The sequence below is a fragment of the Notamacropus eugenii genome, chromosome 2, assembly GCF_028372415.1.
Source record: "Notamacropus eugenii isolate mMacEug1 chromosome 2, mMacEug1.pri_v2, whole genome shotgun sequence".
Classification (NCBI taxonomy): domain Eukaryota; kingdom Metazoa; phylum Chordata; class Mammalia; order Diprotodontia; family Macropodidae; genus Notamacropus; species Notamacropus eugenii.
The window spans coordinates 16,520,135-16,539,078 of NC_092873.1; the positions used below are offsets into that span (position 1 = coordinate 16,520,135).

The following is an 18,944-nucleotide window of genomic DNA, read 5'->3' on the forward strand; positions in this document are numbered from 1 at the left end:
AACTTCCACATTCTGAGAACCCCTCCTCCTTTGACTAAGAATTTTTGTAAAGACAGCCCTTCCCTGAATCAAGGGCACATTCTCTTTGGCCTCCATTCTAACTGCCTGGCACGGATTAGCTCAGCAGCCATGGGGAAGAATGTACATTTAACACCACTGAGGCAGTGTTGGGCTCCAGATTCCTTAGGCAATGTTCGGTCATTGAGGAGCCCTGAATCTGACTGGCTTTCCACTCAGTCCCTGAGCATTATCTATTGGAACAAAATCAAATTTGCAGCTTAAATAAAAGCCTGATTCATAAATGAAGCTAACTTTAATGCGTAGAGAGCTTAAGGCGGGAAGCAAATAATACAGTGATTTGATAAAGCCTATCAAAAACAGGAATACTTTCCTTTTGTACAAGTGGAGAAGGAGAGAAAACATGCTTAGTAAGACTGGAAAAATCAGAACAAAGATGACTAATAAGGAACTGAAACGGAAGTACATTAGGGGCCTAATAAAAGCAGGGTGAGCAGAGGCCCCAAAAGGGGCAGAATCAAGACCATGTCACTCATGAGGGAGGATCACCAAGGCAATGAGCTACTTGTGTAACCTTGTAGACTGTGACATCTGAGGACACTGGCCACGTGACCTCAACTTGAATCATGATGGAGAGACAGAAAGTGGCAAAAAGGAGAATTGTATGGATTCAGGAAGAGGCACAGGACTAATGTGGGCACTCTGATATCAGCTTGGAGGCTCCAGGGTGCTGCTGAGCATTTTTAGCAATGACTGGAGAGATGGCACCTAAGTCTTAAATCTGCAGATGACCCAAAGCCAGGAGGGATGGCAAAGGCACATGCCAGGATCCAAAGTCAGGATCCAAAAAGACTCCAGGCCACGGAGCAGCATCTAGTGGGCACAAGTGTGTCAGGAGAAGCAGAAGGCCTGATTCGAGCAGTTAAGAAAATGGTCTTCACCAAGGCGACTCCAGAAGATTCCTAATGGAAAATACTGTCCAAATCCAGTTAAAGAACTACGGAGTCTGAATGTAGACAGACGCACACTATTTTCTCTTTTTTTGTAGGTTTTTCCTTTGATCTGTTTCTTCTTTCACAACGTGACTAATTTGGAAATGTTTAACATTAAAAGAAAAAGAAAATGATCCTCCAAAAGGGAGATGCTGGGGTATAAAGAAGTTCCCCTGAAGAGAACTAAAGGTCTTTATGTACAGTAAGCTCTGAGTCACCGAGAGAGGAATTCATTGCATCCAGGTGTGAAGGACCTCAAGCTACTGCAGCCAAATGTACAGAAGAAAATAAAAGCTTTGGGAAAAGCAGCAGTGACACCAACCACTCAACCAACCACGGGACTGTTTCTGACAGTATCCAGAGGAGGAGAAGAAAGGAAAGGCAGAGAGCGCAAAGGTCCTGCTCCTTCCTACTTCCCACTCAAAAAGGTGACCACGAGAAAATTACTAGCCACCAATGAATGTGCTCAATTTCCATCTATAGAAAATTTTCATGAGAATAAAATCTATCAAACAAGATATATTTGTAAAGAGCTCCTCACAGCGCCTGGCAAATAGTAAGCATGATATAAATACTAATTATTATCATAACTAATCTGTACATGTCCTGGGACACCCTTGATGATAGTGTCAAGAGGAAACAGTCAGGCTTTTGTGTAACATGGTACATACAAAAAATACCTGTTGACTGACTAGCATTTCACACAAAGTCCCATCTTCACCATCACATGAAAAGTCAAGAATACAGGTCCCTAGTAGGCTTGGTGTTGGCTCACAACCAAACCATTTGGTCCATCTGGCACAATGCCCTTGAAAGGGCTCTCCATGTTGGTCATACAGGCTTCTTGGAAAGTCCAATGGGCCTCTCATCACTGGTCTCAGGGGACGGGGAGGGTCCCTGCACAGGACAATGTGCTGACTGCCTCAAGCCCTAGGACACTGCACAGCCCCTTGCCCTACCACTCAAAGACTGTGGCCCAGGGATAAACCAAATGGACAAAGAAGACTTAACTTATGTGGTGGGTCAGAAGCAAACTTTCTCCCTCAAACAAAGGCCCACCTTTTTCAGACTGGTTTCTCAGTGTTGTTAAGGCTGCAAGGCAAATACCCAGGAACTTAAGAAGAACATGACTTCCGTGGGCAAGTGGGCAGACTACAGCATGCCACAAACAGGGATTTAAGAAAATGAGATGAGCTCATCACATGAGAAAATGATGGATAATTCACAGCCCACCTCTGTGGTCCACTGGTATCACCCCTGCAACGTCTGCAGAGGATAGGAAGCTCACCAGCACAATGGATGTTTGCCACCCCCAGTAGCAAACTTCTTCAACATCCCTCCAGACCTGTTCTCCTTTTAAAGAGGGTGCCCAGGCCACCCAGCCTACACTGGGCATGTTCATCCCACCTCCCTCCCCTGCTTTTCAGCTCCCTTTTATGGCCATCTTCCCCCATTCAAATGTAAGCCCCTGGAGGCAGGGAACATCTTACCATATGTAATTGTACTTGATAGATGCCAGCCCACTAACAGTGAGAAGTTGAACAAGACAGAAAGAGGAGGCATGGATCTGCAGCATCTCTGCATGGTCAAAGGGAACCACCTCAGTGACATCACAGAGCCAGGTGAACCTGCCCCTACTGCTCTGCTTGCTTCCAAGCAGAGGAAGCCACACTTGAATACCAACAAGTTGGGGAGCATCCAGAGTGACAGCCATCCTAGTAGCCAGCAGAGGGCTGGATGGAACAAGGAACCACGGATGCTTAGTCTGGGCGAAGAGAAAACTGAGAAAAGAGATGAGGATGGCTAAGTGTTGGCAAGCATGTATGGGGAGAAGAAAGCTTAGTCTCTGAGGGCAGAGTGAGGAAAAGGAAAGGTGAAAGATTCTGGCTGGAGAAACAACTCACTCCCAACGAGGGCTCCCACAAAAGGGGCTGCTTGCCTGGAGAGTGAGGGGGGCCTCTGGCTACACAGCCTCAGGAATGGTGCTGGTGGACTCAGAAGTCAGGCTACATGCCTCCAAGCTCCCTGCAACCCTGTGATCCCAGTGCTGAACCACCTTCAGCTCTGATTCCAAAGTCACATGTTTATAGAGACATCAGAAAAGCTCAGTGGAGCATTCTGGGAAATGTACCTAAAATCGAACAACACTTAGTCTCCCTCTCAGGGCACAGTGAAGGGGAACGAAGCTTCCTGGTTTTTAAAAGATGATGTGACTCCTGTTAGCTGAGGAATGGCTTACCTGAAGCATTGATTTGGGGTGAGGCAGACCTTCTCCCTGGTAAATCTTAATGTAGGCCTGGAATAGAAATAACGAGGAGATCATGCAAACCCACAGCCTGTTGCAGCTGGGCACAGAACAAATAACTTTTGGACACAGGGGCCACCACCGGGGCATTTCTCATGGGAGCTGCCAGCACACCGTGCATGACTTAGCGGCCCATCGGGGAGATCAACAACATGGACATCAGCCCAAGCCAGACTCTGAAGACGCCCTCGCCTCTCACTCACTCCTCCACAGAGCCCTAAAACTGCCTGTTCCCATGTCTTCCTCACTGGGCTCATCTCGTGGGTCAGCACTGCCCCCTGCTGGCCTCAAGCAGCCAAGCCAGTCCAAACTCAGAGCTGGGGAGGGAAGGAATGTCCTTACCTTAAAGTACTCCAGCAGACCCCGACAGCTGACTTTGGAGCCGTTGATCTCTTTTTCCATCAACCTGCTCGCATCTAACACAAACGGTATCAGTATCTGTAATTGTTCTTTGAATTCAGGAGCGATGTCTGTCCAGGAGAGAAGCGATGGAAAGGATGGGCCTGACTCAAGCCCCGCCCGTAAGCAGGGACAGAGACAAGGAGATTCCACTCCACCCTCCCCCTCCTCATCTCAGGTACCAGACCCAAGGATCTTTGGACACAAGTTGGGGCAATTTCAAAAAGTAACAAGATAATCAAGTCTGGATCTCTGCAAAATCCATTGGGTGACAACCAAGGCCCCAGTGACTTCTGGGACTGAGGAGACAGAAGCTCCGCCCTCAGGCTACAAGTGACCCGGATCCCACAAGCCCTCGAGAGGCAAAAGCCTCTTCAGACTCTACCAGCACAGGACCGGACTCCTTCTATCTGCTCATACAGGCAGCGTTTCATAGAAAGGCCAGTAAGATGCAGCCTCTCCATGGGGCAGAGGGCTGCTGACAAGCATTGGGAGAGGGCACCTCCTCTACTGGACATTCCCTGCACCAATGAAATCAATGATCCAAGACCTAATCCTAAGCTTAGAGTTTCCAAACCTCTGTCCCATGAGGTAGAGGAAGGAGAGATGGAAAAAAGGGAGGAAAGGAAAGGAAAGGAGAAAAAGAAAGAAGGAAGAAGGGAGAGAGGAAGGAAAGGAGGGACAGAGAAGGGAGAGGAGGAAAGGTAGGAGGGAGGGAAGGGAGAGAAAGGGAAGGGAGGGAGGGAGAGAGGGGGAGAGGAGGAAAGGTAGGAGGAAGGGAAGGGAGGGAGAGAGAGGGGAGAGGAGGAAAGGTAGGAGGAAGGGAAGGGAGAGAAAGGGAAGGGAGGCAGGGGGAGAGGAGAAAAGGAAGGAAGGAGGGAAGGGAGAGAAAGGGAAGGGAGGGAGGGGGAGAGGAGAAAAGGAAGGAAGGAGGGAAGGGAGAGAAAGGGAAGGGAGGAAGGGAGAGAGGAGGGAGAGGAGGAAAGGAAGGAGGGAGAGAGGGGAGAGAAAGGGAAGGGAGGGAGAAAGAAAGGGGGAGGAAAGGAAAGGGAAAGAGAGAAGGGAGAGAGGAAGGGAGGGAACAAGCACCTACTTACTAAGGACCTACTATGTGCCTGGCACTTTGTTAGGCACTATACAAACATTAGCTCATTTGACTGTCACAATGAGCCTCAGAGGTAGGTGCTATTATGATCCCCATTTTACAGTTGAGGAAACTGAGGCAGACTGAGATGAATGACTTGCCCAGGGTTACAGAGCTAGTAACTAAGAACTAGTAATAATACAACTATTATTCTCATCCCCATTTCCCAGTTTGAAAAAGGGGGATTGAGCCATCTGTCCAGTCACACAACTGGAGAGTAACAGCCAGAAGGCAAACAACTTGCAAGTCTTGGCTCCCATCCAGTCCAGAGCTTCATAAGGTGGCTTGCCATTTGGGAGAGTACCATGGGGCATTTTTTGCTCCCTCAGCCCCCTAGAAAAACCCAAAATGTGTCACTTCCCAGACATGGGACTCCCCCCCCGGAGTCCCTTCTTTCCAGTGAGGAAGAACTGGATGGGTCATTTCCACCCAAGGACTCAGACTTGGCCTGAGCTGGTGGGCTCAGACAGAGACCACTTTCTCCAGGGTCATCAGGCTGGGGATGCCTGGGGCCCTTTCTCAGAATCATGCTTTCAAGTTCATCCAATCCAATCCATGGGATTACAAAGACCAATTCTGGCGGAAAAGTGACCACCTGACCTGTTTTTGAAGCGCACAAGCTCCCTGCTAGTCTAACGCTCTCCTTTTCCAAGGCAGGCTGGGCCTGCCAAGGCTGCATAATTTAGCCAGGCCACACAATGAAGAGACAGCACAGCAGGAACAGACCTAGGCCTGAGGCCTCCCAACTAAGTGGAGCTATGATCAAACAAATAGAAATAGCTCGAGTAGATGGTCTGTGAAATTTGGACAGGAAAAGTTACATCTATACACAAACCTAAACTAAAATCTAGCATTTCCTTTAATTATGAAATCATGACTCTAAGTAGGAGTTCCCTGGACAGCCCAAGACATCTGTATTACAAAACAGGAAGATGGCCATTTCCATGCACATACTGACACACAGGAAGCATTCTTAACCACTTATGAAAATTTATGTTCAACAGATTAGATTACCGGAGGGGAGGAGTGTCTATACAATTGATATGACCCCATCTGCCTCCAGACACTTTTTTTGTAAAACCTGGGCCAACAAACCTTGATTCTAAATTACCACATCACCAGCTCTTGACCTCTCCTGAGCAAGAGCTGCCAACGAGGTGAAAAGCTTCCTCCAGTGGACAAATGGAGGACAAAGGTCAATCTAGCAAACTCATTTTTTCTGACTATATTCAGATCCCTTTGTAGATAAGTCTTCAAAATGAGAATGCTCCCTGGTCAAGGGAGCCAGGCCTGTCTCTTCCACCGAGCAGGCAACAGCAGCCTGCTCCATGATGAAATGCAATGCATTGCCATCACTCAACATTGCTAACAGGATCACAAAGAAAGTTAGGTCAGTTTTATAGGTGGATAAACTGAGATACAATGATGTCCTTGGGTCCAAAACAAGATCCTAGAGCCCAAGAGTCAAAAGAGAAGCAGTGTCCTCTGGTGTACCCTCTCTTCTGTCCCCCAGGAACCCAATGTACTTGGTGAACGTGGCCTGCCCATCCTGGGCCCTGTCTCATTGTTGGGGAGCATCCCATTGGAAAGACCCTGAGAACGCTAGCTTCACCCTTTCACAGCAGGGGATCCAGTGGCCCAGACTGAGACGCCCCAGGCCCTAGTGGGAGGCCAGAGCAAAGCCAGCGGGGGCTCCTTCCTTCAGTGACATTTCCTGCCCATTTGTCCTTTTCCTCAGCACAAACCTCTCAACTTTCCATCAAAGGTTGAACTTGTGGCCACTTGGAGCCCTGGATGCGGTAGGAGGAAGCAGGTGACGTTGGTAAAGCACGAGCGAATGTGATTTCGGACGTTCTGGATTTCCTCATGCTGCTGCTTCTTCACCTGCCAACAAAGACCAAAAAAGCCCGAACTCATTGAGTGGATGAGACCATGTGAAGCCAAGGCCTTCAGAATCCTGGGAGCCATGAGGAAAGCCCACACCACAAGATTCTGTGATGACCGAAGAACCAGTAGGCAGAACCTTCAAAGTAAGGAGGCCGCTTTGGCCCATGAGCTAATAAAAGAACAGCTTACAAACAATAGCAGCTCTTGCCTAATACTTGGTGAGAAGGGGAAAAAGCAGGCTTGGAGCCCGGACAAGCTGCTAAACCAGTTAGCACCTGTGACAGAGGCTCTGGAGGGCTGGCTGGGCCTGCTCATCGCTCTGACCAGAAAGTTTCTAAATGACAGTGGCAATCCACATTCTGACTAGTCTCAGCCTGGCCCAGGGATTGATTGCCACCAAAACCCACACAGGCAGCAGCCGAAAAAGCATCCAGGGTAATTCTGTTATCTGTGTTCCCCTGTCAATAATCTTCAGAGGTGGGAGACCTAAGGCTAGATGGATCCCTTCTACAGCTCCCTCTGCCACCCCCCACCAAGGGTTACCTGTAATCGCTTCTCCAGGAATGCCATTCCCCCCTGAACTCCATAGCTATACTCATAAGGAAAGCTCCAGTCTCGAATCAAAAACATCAGCATCTATTTAGGGAGAGAAGGAGTAGGGGGGTCACACACAGCCTTGTATAAAATAAACTTGGCGGCTCAGTAGAAAAAGGAAGACTCTGAGACGCTGGGGGAACTGGGCCAAGTCACTAAACCTCTGTCTGCCTCAGTTTCCTCATCTGTAAAATGGGACTCATGATAGCAACTACCTCCCAAGATGATTGTGAAGGATTAATGACAATATCTGTGAAGTGTGAATCACAGTACCTAGCACGTAGTAGGTGCTACAGAAATGTTAGCTATTACTATAGTGCCTCTTCCAAACAGTACTGCAAACACCTCTCCTTTGAAGAGAAGGCAGGCATAACCCTGACATAACTCCAGGATTGCCCTGTTCTGTGAATCCTGGGGAAAGAATCAGTTTAGTTCGGATGCATGAGACTCTCTGCCCAGGGCAGAAGGCTATGTGGGAACCAGGCACACAGGCACCAGGCCCTGTGGGTCACTTTTGCTCCCCTGCTCAGTAAGAACCCAAGGAAGGGAGCCAGGAGGCAGAGCAAGGAGGAGCAGGGGGGTGAAGGGTGAAGAACCACCCACCCAAAGCCCAGTCACCTCTAGCCCTTTACACATCAGGCCCCACAGGGCAATAGGCTCGCTGTCAAGACTTCTGGTTATTCTCACCTCACAACACGATAGTAGGTGAGGCAGGGAGCTGGCTAAGGATGGGAAGCATAAAGAAATAACTGGCTGAAGTCAGCCCAGCAGGAACAGTGTACAGAGGGAAGGGCCATACCTGAAAGGGCTTCAGGGAAATTTCATCCATTGCCAGACGACCATATTCCGTGAACAGCTTTAAGAAAGAAACAGACATAACAGCTGAAAAAACAGCAGGGAAAAAACTCTCTAGTGGGTAGTCATCCTTTGGCCCAGCATGCAACCGAACTAGGCCCAGGCTGCTTCTCTACCCTCATGCCCCAGCATTCAGAACAGGGCCTGGCACACAGTAGGGACTTCATCACTACTGGCTAATTGGTGACCAGGACTAAGAACTGCTCCCACAAAATTAGAGAAGTCACAATTTTGGGACCAGTGTTCACAAAGTGAGCACCCAATGCTCCCAGTTTGGTACAGGGGAAGGGAGAAAACAAGAATCTACAAGACGTATAAGCCAATGACCTTCCTCTGTGGCTACACGGAGGTGGGGGGTAGGGTGCTGGTCTGGACCCCAAGAAGGAGGAGTTGGGAGCCCCATGTCCAGAAGTTCTGTCACCTCTAGTAATGGAGAAAGAATGCAAAGGACAGAGAGAAGAGACCAGGCCCTGGGCCAGCACCAGGGACAGAGGCAGAAACAAGAGGGGAATTCTAAAAGATACATAATAAAGATATGCAAGGTGGGGGATGGGGAGGGAGGCATCAGAAGAGGCTTCATGGAAAGAAATGAGACATTCTGAGAGAAAGTGAGGAGGGAACACATTCTCAGTACAGGCACAGCCTAGGCAAAGGCCTGGAGAGAGGAGACAGTTTGTCACATGAGAAAATGGCAACCAGTCATCCTGGCTGGCACACAGAGTGCTGGAAAGAGAGGGCCAGTCAGGCGAGCCAGAGCTGTCTGGGGATGAGGGGCAGGTTCGCTCGTCCTCGTCCACACCTTGGCCCATAACTAAGGGGTTTCCCCTGGCCCAGCCCCAACAGTGTCCCTGTCATCCTATTTCTATGTCAGCTGGTGTCTCCATCTCGGTCTCAGGGCTGCACCACCACCTGCATCCTGGTCGTTTCTAGGGGGACCCCTGGAGAGGATGCCCCCATTCCCATGCTCTCTCCAGATCCAGAGGCTGGATACTGCCCTGGCCTCCCTTCTCTGCTCCCCCCATGTGGCCTTCGAGGCATCTCCGGCCTCACACTCAAACTCCCTCTCGCCAAGGGCTGCCAACACCGTCCTCACCTTTGGTCTGCCTTGCTCTAGCCCATCCCATGCCTGTGATTTTCCTTCAGAGATCTGACCATGTACCTGCCTCCCTCCCTCATTCAAGCCTCCCTCTTGCCTGCAGAAAACATCACCTCTTCTACTTCACTCTTACAGCCCTTCCTCCGCTGGTCCCAACCTGCCCATCCAGCCTCAGTGGACATCACTCCCTCCCGCCTGCATTCAACCAATGTGGCCTCCTCTCAGTTCCTCCCGCTGATACTGCCTCCTACCTCCACATCTTTGCCTGGAATGCACAACTGCCTTTCCTGACCTCTGACCTCCATCCCAAACAACTTGTCTTTAGCTGCTCAGCAGACATCTACATTTATTCCCTGCATGTTCAGTCAAAGACATTTCTATGTATATTTGTCTTGTCTGACAGAATGTGAATTCCTTGCAACAAAAGATTGTTTCCTTCTTTGTACTTCTGTCCCCAGTGCCTGGCATACAGCAGGGCTTAATAAACCAACGGCTATGGACTGATCATGTAGAGGAGAGAGTTGAGGCAGGAGGGACCTGGCCAGGAAATGATGAGATCTGAGGAGGAGACAGGGAGACCTGTGGGCCATCCAGTCTGAAACGGCCATGAGCCGGTACCTGATTCCCATCTGGCAAAGGACAATGTGACAGAACTATGATGACAGCTTCCTCTGGCTTGGGCTCAGGCTCCCCAAAGGCCCCTCTCCAGAGCCTCCAGCACTCTAGCAGGTCTCAGGTGCTGGTTCCCACAGCCCAACCCAGCCCAGCCCAGCACGTGGCCCCTTCTCTCTTCCTCACACTCTCTCAGAGAACTCATCCAGTCTCACAGCTGCCATCGTCCCCCCTTACAGACGCTGACCCTCAATATCTATTCTCCAGGCCCATCCTCTGTCATGCTTGGCACCCAGGATGTGGATGTCCCAAGGGCAACTCAAATACAGCCTAATTTAGTCTAAAATTCAATTAGTCATCACCTCCCCCAAGCTTGATCTTCCTCCTGACTTCTCTATTTGTTACTGGGGTCACCATCCTAGGAAATCTCAGGCACCCTGAGAAAGGCACAGCATTGGAGAGCTGGAAGGGACCTCGGCCGCCTCCAGTCCAGCTAATGCCCAAAAGGAATTCCGACAAATGGCCAGTCACAACTATCCTGTTCCTGCCCAGTGTCATCTTCTTCAGGCTTTACATGCCCACTTCCTCCCACCACTGGTCATATATATGATGTACTCCAGGCCCTTTCATGCCCTCACCTAACTGTTTTTCTTCAACTGTGACACTCAAACTCAGTTCACTCATCCAGGGAAGGCTTAAGAAAGAGAGAGAACAGAGGGACCTTGGTGACCCAAACTTGACAATGACACAGACTGAGAGCCTGAGGTCCACTAGACACCCAGGTCTTTTTCATACAACAGACTACCTAGCTGCACCTCCCCCACCACAGACTTACAGAGCCCAGGGGTAAGTGACCTTTATCCCTACTGATCCCATCTTATTGGATTCAGCTCCATGTGCCAGCCTGGGCTTTCATCTGGGAAATTCACTCTCACTCCCACTCTGGATCATTTGGGAATTTGGTGAACATTTCATCTGAGTCTTTATGCAAGCCATTGGCAATGTTACATGGCCTAGGGGGATGAGCCGGTCCACATGGTGACTCACCCAAGATCTCAATTCATGGGAAAGTTGGCCCTGAATGAAGACCCCAATCTTCATCTCTCCAATCATCTCTGAACCCAGACAATGACATTATCATCTGGTCTACATTTCTCTACCTCTTCCACAAGAACTAGATGCTGCTAAAAATCCATGCCAAACACATTCCTATCATTCCCCTTATCTGCTACTTTCACAACCCCATCAAAAAAGAAATAAAGTTAATATAACATCACCTGTTCTTGAGGAAGTGATCTCTGCTGGTTCTAAGGAACCTCTCACCTCCTTCACTAGGTGTTCACCAACTGACTCTTCATTTTCCATTCTGGAATGTTCTCAAAAGCTAACGTTGAGCTTCTGTCCTAGTTTACACCCTCTGCTCTCCCTGGCTTGTGCAGAACTCAGGACGTGGGCAGCACTTTGCCCTAGAAGCAAGGCAGCTCCTCTCTGATACCCCACCCTCTTTCCCAGAACCTCAATGGGCCAAGCCACCACAGCTGCCAGTTCTCTCAGACTGTGTGGACCAGTGGGTTGTCATGCAGGGGAGCCTCTAGGTATGGGCCTATGAGCTCTTCTCCAACTTCATCTCTTCCTCCACAAAGAGCAAAGCCTCAAGGAAGGATGGGCTCTGAGATCGTCCTGGATTGTCCACTCATATCAGTGACCTATTTACTCACTTTGATAACCCTAACTAGGAGCCCTGGAGACTAGAGAGCCAAGTTACCTGTATTATCACATTTCTGGGACTGGAAGTAAAGCTCAAGGAACTCTCAGATTACTACCACCACCCACTTCCCAAACAACCTGCCCTGTCCTCAAGGAGCATATAACTAGTAGAGGAAATGGGACAAGTCAAAGAAAAGACAGCCTCAGCCCAAAGTCTTGTAAGCACTTAGGAATGACACCCAAATTCTGTTAAAAACTACTGCCTACCACAGAGAATTCCACTATGAACCTTCCTGGACATCATGTGCCCTACATGCCAAGAAGAAGGCAAACCTCCATGAAGCAGCGTCTAAGGAACAAGCAAAGGCATTTCCAGGATAGATGAGCCTTGAGACACAAAAGTTTCTGCCAAGAGGAATATGATGCTGGGGATGATAAAGATTATATCAAACCATGGCCAGGAATTCTGAAGGTGCAAGCAGCTGGAGGCAGAGGTCTAGGTCCATGAAGGAGAAGGGTGGGGGATGAAGAGGAGGAAGAGGACAAGACTGGTCGTGGACTAGATGCAGGAGAGCAGTCTCCAAAACGAGCCCAGGCATGGGGAAGCAGGAAGAGAAAGGTGCCACCAAGGACTCTAGAGACATGGGAAGGGAACACGGGAGGGGATGCTCAGTGAGGCTGCTGAGATGTTTTCTGAAGAGACTCCAGGTGAAAAAGCCCAAAATATGGGGCCTAGGTGGGACCTAAAATATAATAACCTTCTCACACCCCTGAACCTTACATAGAAAAACATCCTCTTAAGATTGTTTAAAAAGAGATTATGACAATCCCCCAGCAAAACCTTTATGAGCCATTGTTACCTGTAACTGCTGTAGGTCATCCTCCTGAATGTTCTGGGACAAATTATAAATCTGTAACAAAAGCAATTTTCAGATTAACACCATCCTGACAAGAATCATTAATCTGAGCCAGCCCAGGGCAGCTTCCTGGAGTGGAGACGCACCAAGAATAATGGCATGCTCATTTCTTTGTGTCCAAGACTGGCTCACAACATGGCAGCAGTGCAGCCTCTCTTCAGCAAATCCTTCCTCAAAGCCTCTCACCAAGAGATCAGGGAAGGCTGCTCTCCTTAGGAAGACAAGCAGGCACTGAATGCCCAGCCTTTCCCAAAGACCCAGGGGACAGGAGTTCCAGGGACTCTGATGGGCATCAATCTCATTCACCAACATCCCAAGGAACATTCCCTTTTCTCCATAAATCAAGCCAACCTACCTGGATAGAGCTTGTCATAGTACTGAGGGCAAATATGGTGGCACAGTCCCTCACTGTTGACTGGCTGTCAAATGCACCTTGAGTATCCATCAAAATCACTGCCACCTGAACAAGGAAAAATGCCAAGAGAACACTGAGAAAGGAAAGTACGAGGTTTAAGAAGCTGCTTTGAAACAAGACAACTATCCTACAAAGAGACCTAGTGAACGAACCTTCCGGGTGCTTCTAGAAGAGGCAGAGCCCAACTGCTCGTCTAGCCTGACCACAGCATTCCTGCAGAAGGTCCAGTCCTCTCTGACTCGCTGCCCAAGGGCGGCTTGAGAAAGAAAGCACGTGGAGCAACATGGAGGAAAGGGGCAGCTGCCGGAAGCGCCAGATCCAGCCCAGCCATCAGAGAGGCGGCAGAAGGCCTAGTGCCGAGGCCCTGAGCACACCAAACGCAGCCATTCCCATCTTCTGAGCAGACTCAGAGGCAGAATTCTTATTTTGCTTGGATAGGAAACCAAGAATGTTCATTTAATTTCTCTTAATCCTACAAACTTTTTGGAATACATAGTAACAAAACTACACAAATATAATTGTATTTGTTAAAGGCAGACAATTATTTGCAGCACTATCTTCATCTTTCTCATTTTTAGGGTTTTCCAGGTAGTGTTACTCCTCTTTCTAACAACTACAGCATACACAAGTAGCATTACAGGGCACCACAAAGAAACTTCACAACGGAATGGGAAAGGCTGGGTAGCAGGAGGCCCAGGCCTGAGTCACTCCAGATGACCTGGGCCTGACAACAGCAATCACCACTTCACAAAACATCAGTGAAAACTAGAAACATGCATGTGGAAGCCAGAGTTCACAATCCATAGCAAAGTCTGCATATTAATGACAGCAGGACAAAGGAAGGCAGGGTCCCAGGAGGGGAAAGGTGAGGTAAAGGTGGGAAAGGGACAAAAGCCCTCTGGAAGGGGAGGAGCAGGGCAGCCAAAGCTGGATTCTGAAGACAGCAGGATCTCCTATTCTACGGGGCTCCCAGCTGCACAAACACTTTCTCAGCCCAGCGCACACTGAACGGCGGTGCTGCACAGGGAGGTCAGCTTGGGAGGCAAACCATACATTATGTCAGCGCAGGGCAGGCTTCATCCTTGACACATCCAGGGTCTCCTGCATGCTACCTTTCTTCCGGAGCATCTGAGCGCCCATCAACTCACTCTCCCTCCTTTCTTCCATTTCTACCATGAGAAGGGGTTGACCATACATTCTGTAGGGTCTCTCTCAGTTCAGCCTCTCAGATTTATCACTTTTCACATCCACATTTTCAGATTCAGTATGAATAAGGACAGTGGGTGAAAAAACAAGGAGGTTTCTGCTTGACTTCCTAAAGTCAGGATCAACTAGGGATGATATCTCTTGATAAAGTGTACTACCAGGAGGGAATCAAAATACAGAATGACACATAGAAATCTGCTTTGCTGGATTATGCTTATCTCTAATGAAGTTTTCATTTTCTTTTCATTTGTTTAATTGAGAGACAGAGAGAGAGAAAGAGAGAGAGAGAGAGAGAGAGAGAGAGAGAGAGAGAGGTGGGAGGGACTGAGAGTAGAGAATGCTTGATGATTAATTATATTTTAAAAATTGAATTACTATGAATCATTAAACTATGGCATACTGATATAACAGAATAATACAGGGCCATTTAAAATGATAAATAAGTGACATGAAGAAATCTGCAAAGACTAGTATGAAGTAATCCAAATAAAAATCAAAACAGTATATACCAATTGGCTGGAAAAAAGCAAAAATGTAAACACAGATAGAAAAATGTGAACAAGCAGAGAACAGAAGGGTATATGGAGAGGCAGGTTAAAAGCAAAAATTCATCTTTGATAGTTGAAAAGGTTTATTTTGGTTTAAAGTTAAGAAGATACTACATCAAGATAAAAATCTTTCAAACTGTATGCTAATACAAAAAGAGATTTTGGGGTAAATTAATTTTACACAATGATCACAAAGGCAAAGTTCTTCATGTGCTTGGAGGTGTCCCTCCCCCTTTACCTTTTTCCCACCAGGCTTCTCCACGATGAAAACTTCACTCCAGATCTGAATTCCAGTGGTTTCAGGGTCAGAACCCCCTCGCCATGAAAATCCTGTCAGTGGTTCATCTTCATCACCCAACCAGTGCAGACGGTTGCCTTCCTTCTGCAAGATGAGAAATAAGTCTCCTTTAAACATGAGAGCAGGAAAACCAGGTGCTGACTGAGGCACTGAGACATCAAGGGATTCTGGCCCACCTGGTTATACAGGTAGCGAAGCAAGAAGTCCAGAAAGAAAGACTTGCCCTTGCGGAAGGCTCCAGCTACTGACACCACTACCACATCAAGGTCCCTGACTCGGTCTTGCAGGAGGACACTGGCCAAGGCCTTCTCATCCAGCTCAAAAGAATGCTGATCTTTGTTCACCATGACAATCTGTACAGGGCCAGGTTGCTGGGACTCCATGATGTCACCACCTGCAAGAATGAGCAGAGAGCAAGTGCCATGAGGGAGCCCACGCCTAACATTGCTGGGGCAACATGGCGTCTGGGCAAGAGCACAATGCTGGGCCCTTCCATGGAGAGGAGTCAGCCTCCACTTCCTGGAGCCAAAGGCTGTAATGACCAGCAGTGGTGCTCAGCATTTAGATACCAAGAACTCGGGGCTCTGGCTCCATGGGACCTTGGTCCATCTACCAGAGCATGCCTAGTGATGCATGAAGACCAGAAACACAGGCTAGGCATCCCAACCCCCAAGACTCAGCCAGGACTCCTGGGGGCAGGGCCACACCAACAAACTGGGAAGGAGATAACCTCCTAGCTCCTTCACCAGCAGCTGGAACACAACCAAGGAGGCAGAGCAGAAAAACCAGCAGGGATGGATCATTTCCTGGGTCAGACCATCAAGAGGCACATCTCTTTTCTCACACTGGCATCACCAGAATGGAAAAGAAGAGACCTGCCCACATCACATGAGGCCCAAGCATCTGTCCTCCCTCAGGCAGGGGATGGGAGAGCCTTTCCCTAAAATTGTGGATAAGAGGTACAGTTGCTGAACTCCTGCAAGGGGGGATCCTTACATGCCTTTACTCATCAGAGCCTTCCAGCATCTCCAAGAGGGAGGGACTCATAGAACAGATGAAGAAACCACAAGTAATGCCCATTGTCCTACAGCTAGCAGGTGACAGAGGCTTAAATTGAACATAGGTGCCTCCTAATTCCCTTCCCCCCACTCCCCACTGGAACTGCTGACCTGGCTTTATTTAAGCTGTGGCCATGCAGCCTAATGAGGACATGTAAGTAAGTCCCTTGAGCAAGCCTTAGGTCTTCCTGATGGCAGTTTGTATCAGTCACTATAATCACTGCCTCACCTACTCACCTCAGTGTGGGTGCTAACTTCCAGGCTTACCTAGAAAATCTCTTATAAAGTGAGTGGACCCTGCCATGGGGCACACCAGCCCAAAGAGCACCTGGTTGCAGAGGTCACCTGTGCCTAAGCATGAGAACATGGCCTCAAAGAAGCAAGCAGCATCTAATGATCATTAGTCAACCAACAGGAAGTCCCTACTGTGCTGGCCCAAAAAGGTCCAGATTCCTCTTGGGGCACATTACAAGGACTGGCTTAGAAGACAGCCTTCTAGCCTTCCAAAACCTAAGTGGCAATTGCCAACTTTCTGGTGGTTACTTGCAAAGTAATGACTCTGGTCACATGGGAGCTGCTTGGGATTGTAAGACTGTTGCCAGGCCTCCCAACTGCCAGCAAGGCAGCACTATTAAGGCCTGGGCCACACCTGGCACTGACCACGCTAACAAAGGACTGCGAAAATAAGATCATTTTAACAGGAGAGACAACATGCAAAGGTGTGCGTGCACAAGAGGGCAAAGAGGGGCACACCCAGGCACAGAGGGTAATGACAAAGCCAAGGCACTAGCAGTGGGGAGGGCAGGAGCAGGAAAGGCTTCTTAGAGAAGATAGGATTTAATCTTAGGCTCTAAGGAAGCCAGACACACCAGAAGGTCATGTGTCCCAGGGGCCTCATGGAGGAAGGAGAGCACATGGCAGGATTCGGGTGGGGGCGGGAGCACCAGGAGATGGTAGGGCTCATGTGCAGGGCCAAGAGTGCTGGATTTTAGAGTACAGGGAGGGAGTCAAGATTAATTTTTAAAGATTAAAAAGCCCAGAAAGGCAGAAAGGAGCCAGAGGATTTTTTAATTTGCTCCTGAGGGGCTCCAGGGAGTCTCTTAAGTTGACCCTCTATCATCCCAGCTCTCCCTCATCTTCAGTCTTGCCCTGACCACTGGCCTCTTCCGAAGCCTACAAACATGCCTGTGTCTCTCTCTTCCTCACTTGATCCTCCTACCCATTCCATCAATTCTCCCCTTCTTGGCTGATCTGTAGACAGCCCAGCACAATCTTGGTCTCTACTTCCTCTCCTCTCATGCCCTGAAGCTTTCTCGCTCATCACTCAACTGAAGCTACTCTATCTGAAGTCCCCAACTATCTCTTTCCAAAAAAATTAAAAATTTCTTTTGATCAGGAAAAAATCTGTCTCCTCTGCCTCCCATCCCATCCCTCCCCTAATTAAGAATGAAAAGCATAACTCCATACACACGGAGTCCAACAAATTTCTGCACTGCTTGTCCCAAAGAACACGTCACTCTGCACTGAGTGGCAGAAGGAGGACAGCATGCTTCATGGCTGCTCCTTGGCTGCTCGTCGAGAGTGGGGGCTGATAGTTCCCAAATTGTTTATCTTTACAATGTTGACGTTACAGAAATTGTTCCCCTAGTTCTGCTCACTTTACTTTGCATCAGGCAATTCTTCTCAGGTTTCTCTGAAACCATCCCCTTATCATTTCTTACAGCACAATAGAGCTATCACATTTATATGCCCTAAACCTTGTTCAGGCATCCCCCAAAATTCATGGCACCCCATCAGATTCCCACTCTTTGTTATCTCAAAAAGTTATAAATATCTTTCTACATTCCTAAGAGTTTGTTGTACTTAGGATGAATTCCTCCTTCTAATTTTCTTCTCTCCTTTCTCTCTTGTTATCTATTCTTCCCAATTCTGACCAGTTCAGAGGAGAGTGAGTCCCCTATACCTCATCCTGGTTTATGTATCTACTTGTATACCCTCATTATGGGAGATATTCTCCCTAACCTTCCATCCTCTTCCCCTCTTTCCTAACCCTAAATTCTTCTCGAAAGCTCAAGACAAAAGAGAACCACTCCCAGGCTTCATCTGACTGGACTCCCTCTGAGGTCAGATGATGATAGGGTTCAGAGGGGACACACACATCATCTCCCCATACTGAACAGAAACAGTTTCGCTTATATGTGGTAAAGGTCTAGCCCTTTACCAATATTTCTCATGTTTAATTTTTTATGTTTAATTCTTGTGTTTGAACTTCAAAGCTTCTACGCAGCTCTGGTCTTTTCATGAAGAATGCTTGCAAGTTCACTATTCATTAAAGAACCAGTTTTCTCCCTAGAAGATTATCTTTAGTTTTGCCAGGTAAATTATTCTTGGCTATAAACCTATACCTCTGCCTCCCAAAATATCATATTCCAAGTTCTTTGATGCTTCCTAGTGGCGGCTGCTAAATCCTGTGTGATCCTGACTGGTTCCTCAGTACTTCCATTCTTTCTTTCTAGCAGCTGCAGTATTTCTTCTTTGGCCTGGAAGCTCTGATTGTGGCTATAATGTTCCTGGGAGTTTTCCTTTGGGAGTTTCATTCAGGAGATGACTAGTAGATTCTTTTCACTTCCATTTTGTCTTATGGTTCTTGGAGATCTGGGCAGTTTACTTTTAAGATTTCTTAAAATGTGATTCCTGAGCTCTAGGACTCGTTAGTGGGCAACAAAGCTGCCAGCTGTCACCTGCTCCCATTGAGGTGCCCCTTTTGCTCCAGGTCACAACCAATGCTATAGGTAGCGAGCTCCTGGCCAAGACCCCCTTCCCTAGCATCTGCAGAGTTTTCCATCTGTCTCCTTCTGCAGACCTGGCCCAGAAAAATGACATACTGTGACTT

The 18,944-nt window shown here is 48.3% G+C and overlaps 1 protein-coding gene across 4 annotated transcripts in view; it reads right to left on the bottom strand.

Annotated features, from left to right (window-relative positions):
- The window catches only part of ATL3 (atlastin GTPase 3), a 35,552-nt gene that overhangs the window by 6,629 nt on the left and 9,979 nt on the right, over positions 1-18,944 (bottom strand). For 3 of the 4 annotated variants that reach the window (XM_072638910.1, XM_072638909.1, XM_072638911.1), the window contains 9 exons: positions 15,170-15,387; positions 14,934-15,077; positions 12,882-12,986; positions 12,470-12,520; positions 8,139-8,195; positions 7,289-7,381; positions 6,604-6,742; positions 3,658-3,785; positions 3,250-3,306 (listed from right to left, as the gene is read on the bottom strand). In XM_072638910.1, coding sequence (XP_072495011.1) covers positions 3,250-3,306; positions 3,658-3,785; positions 6,604-6,742; positions 7,289-7,381; positions 8,139-8,195; positions 12,470-12,520; positions 12,882-12,986; positions 14,934-15,077; positions 15,170-15,376 — 981 coding nt within the window. In that variant the 5' untranslated portion in view covers positions 15,377-15,387. Of the gene's footprint in view, positions 1-3,249; positions 3,307-3,657; positions 3,786-6,603; positions 6,743-7,288; positions 7,382-8,138; positions 8,196-12,469; positions 12,521-12,881; positions 12,987-13,093; positions 13,239-14,933; positions 15,078-15,169; positions 15,388-18,944 lie in introns of those variants that run through there. The other variant, XM_072638912.1, reaches the window with a different exon arrangement.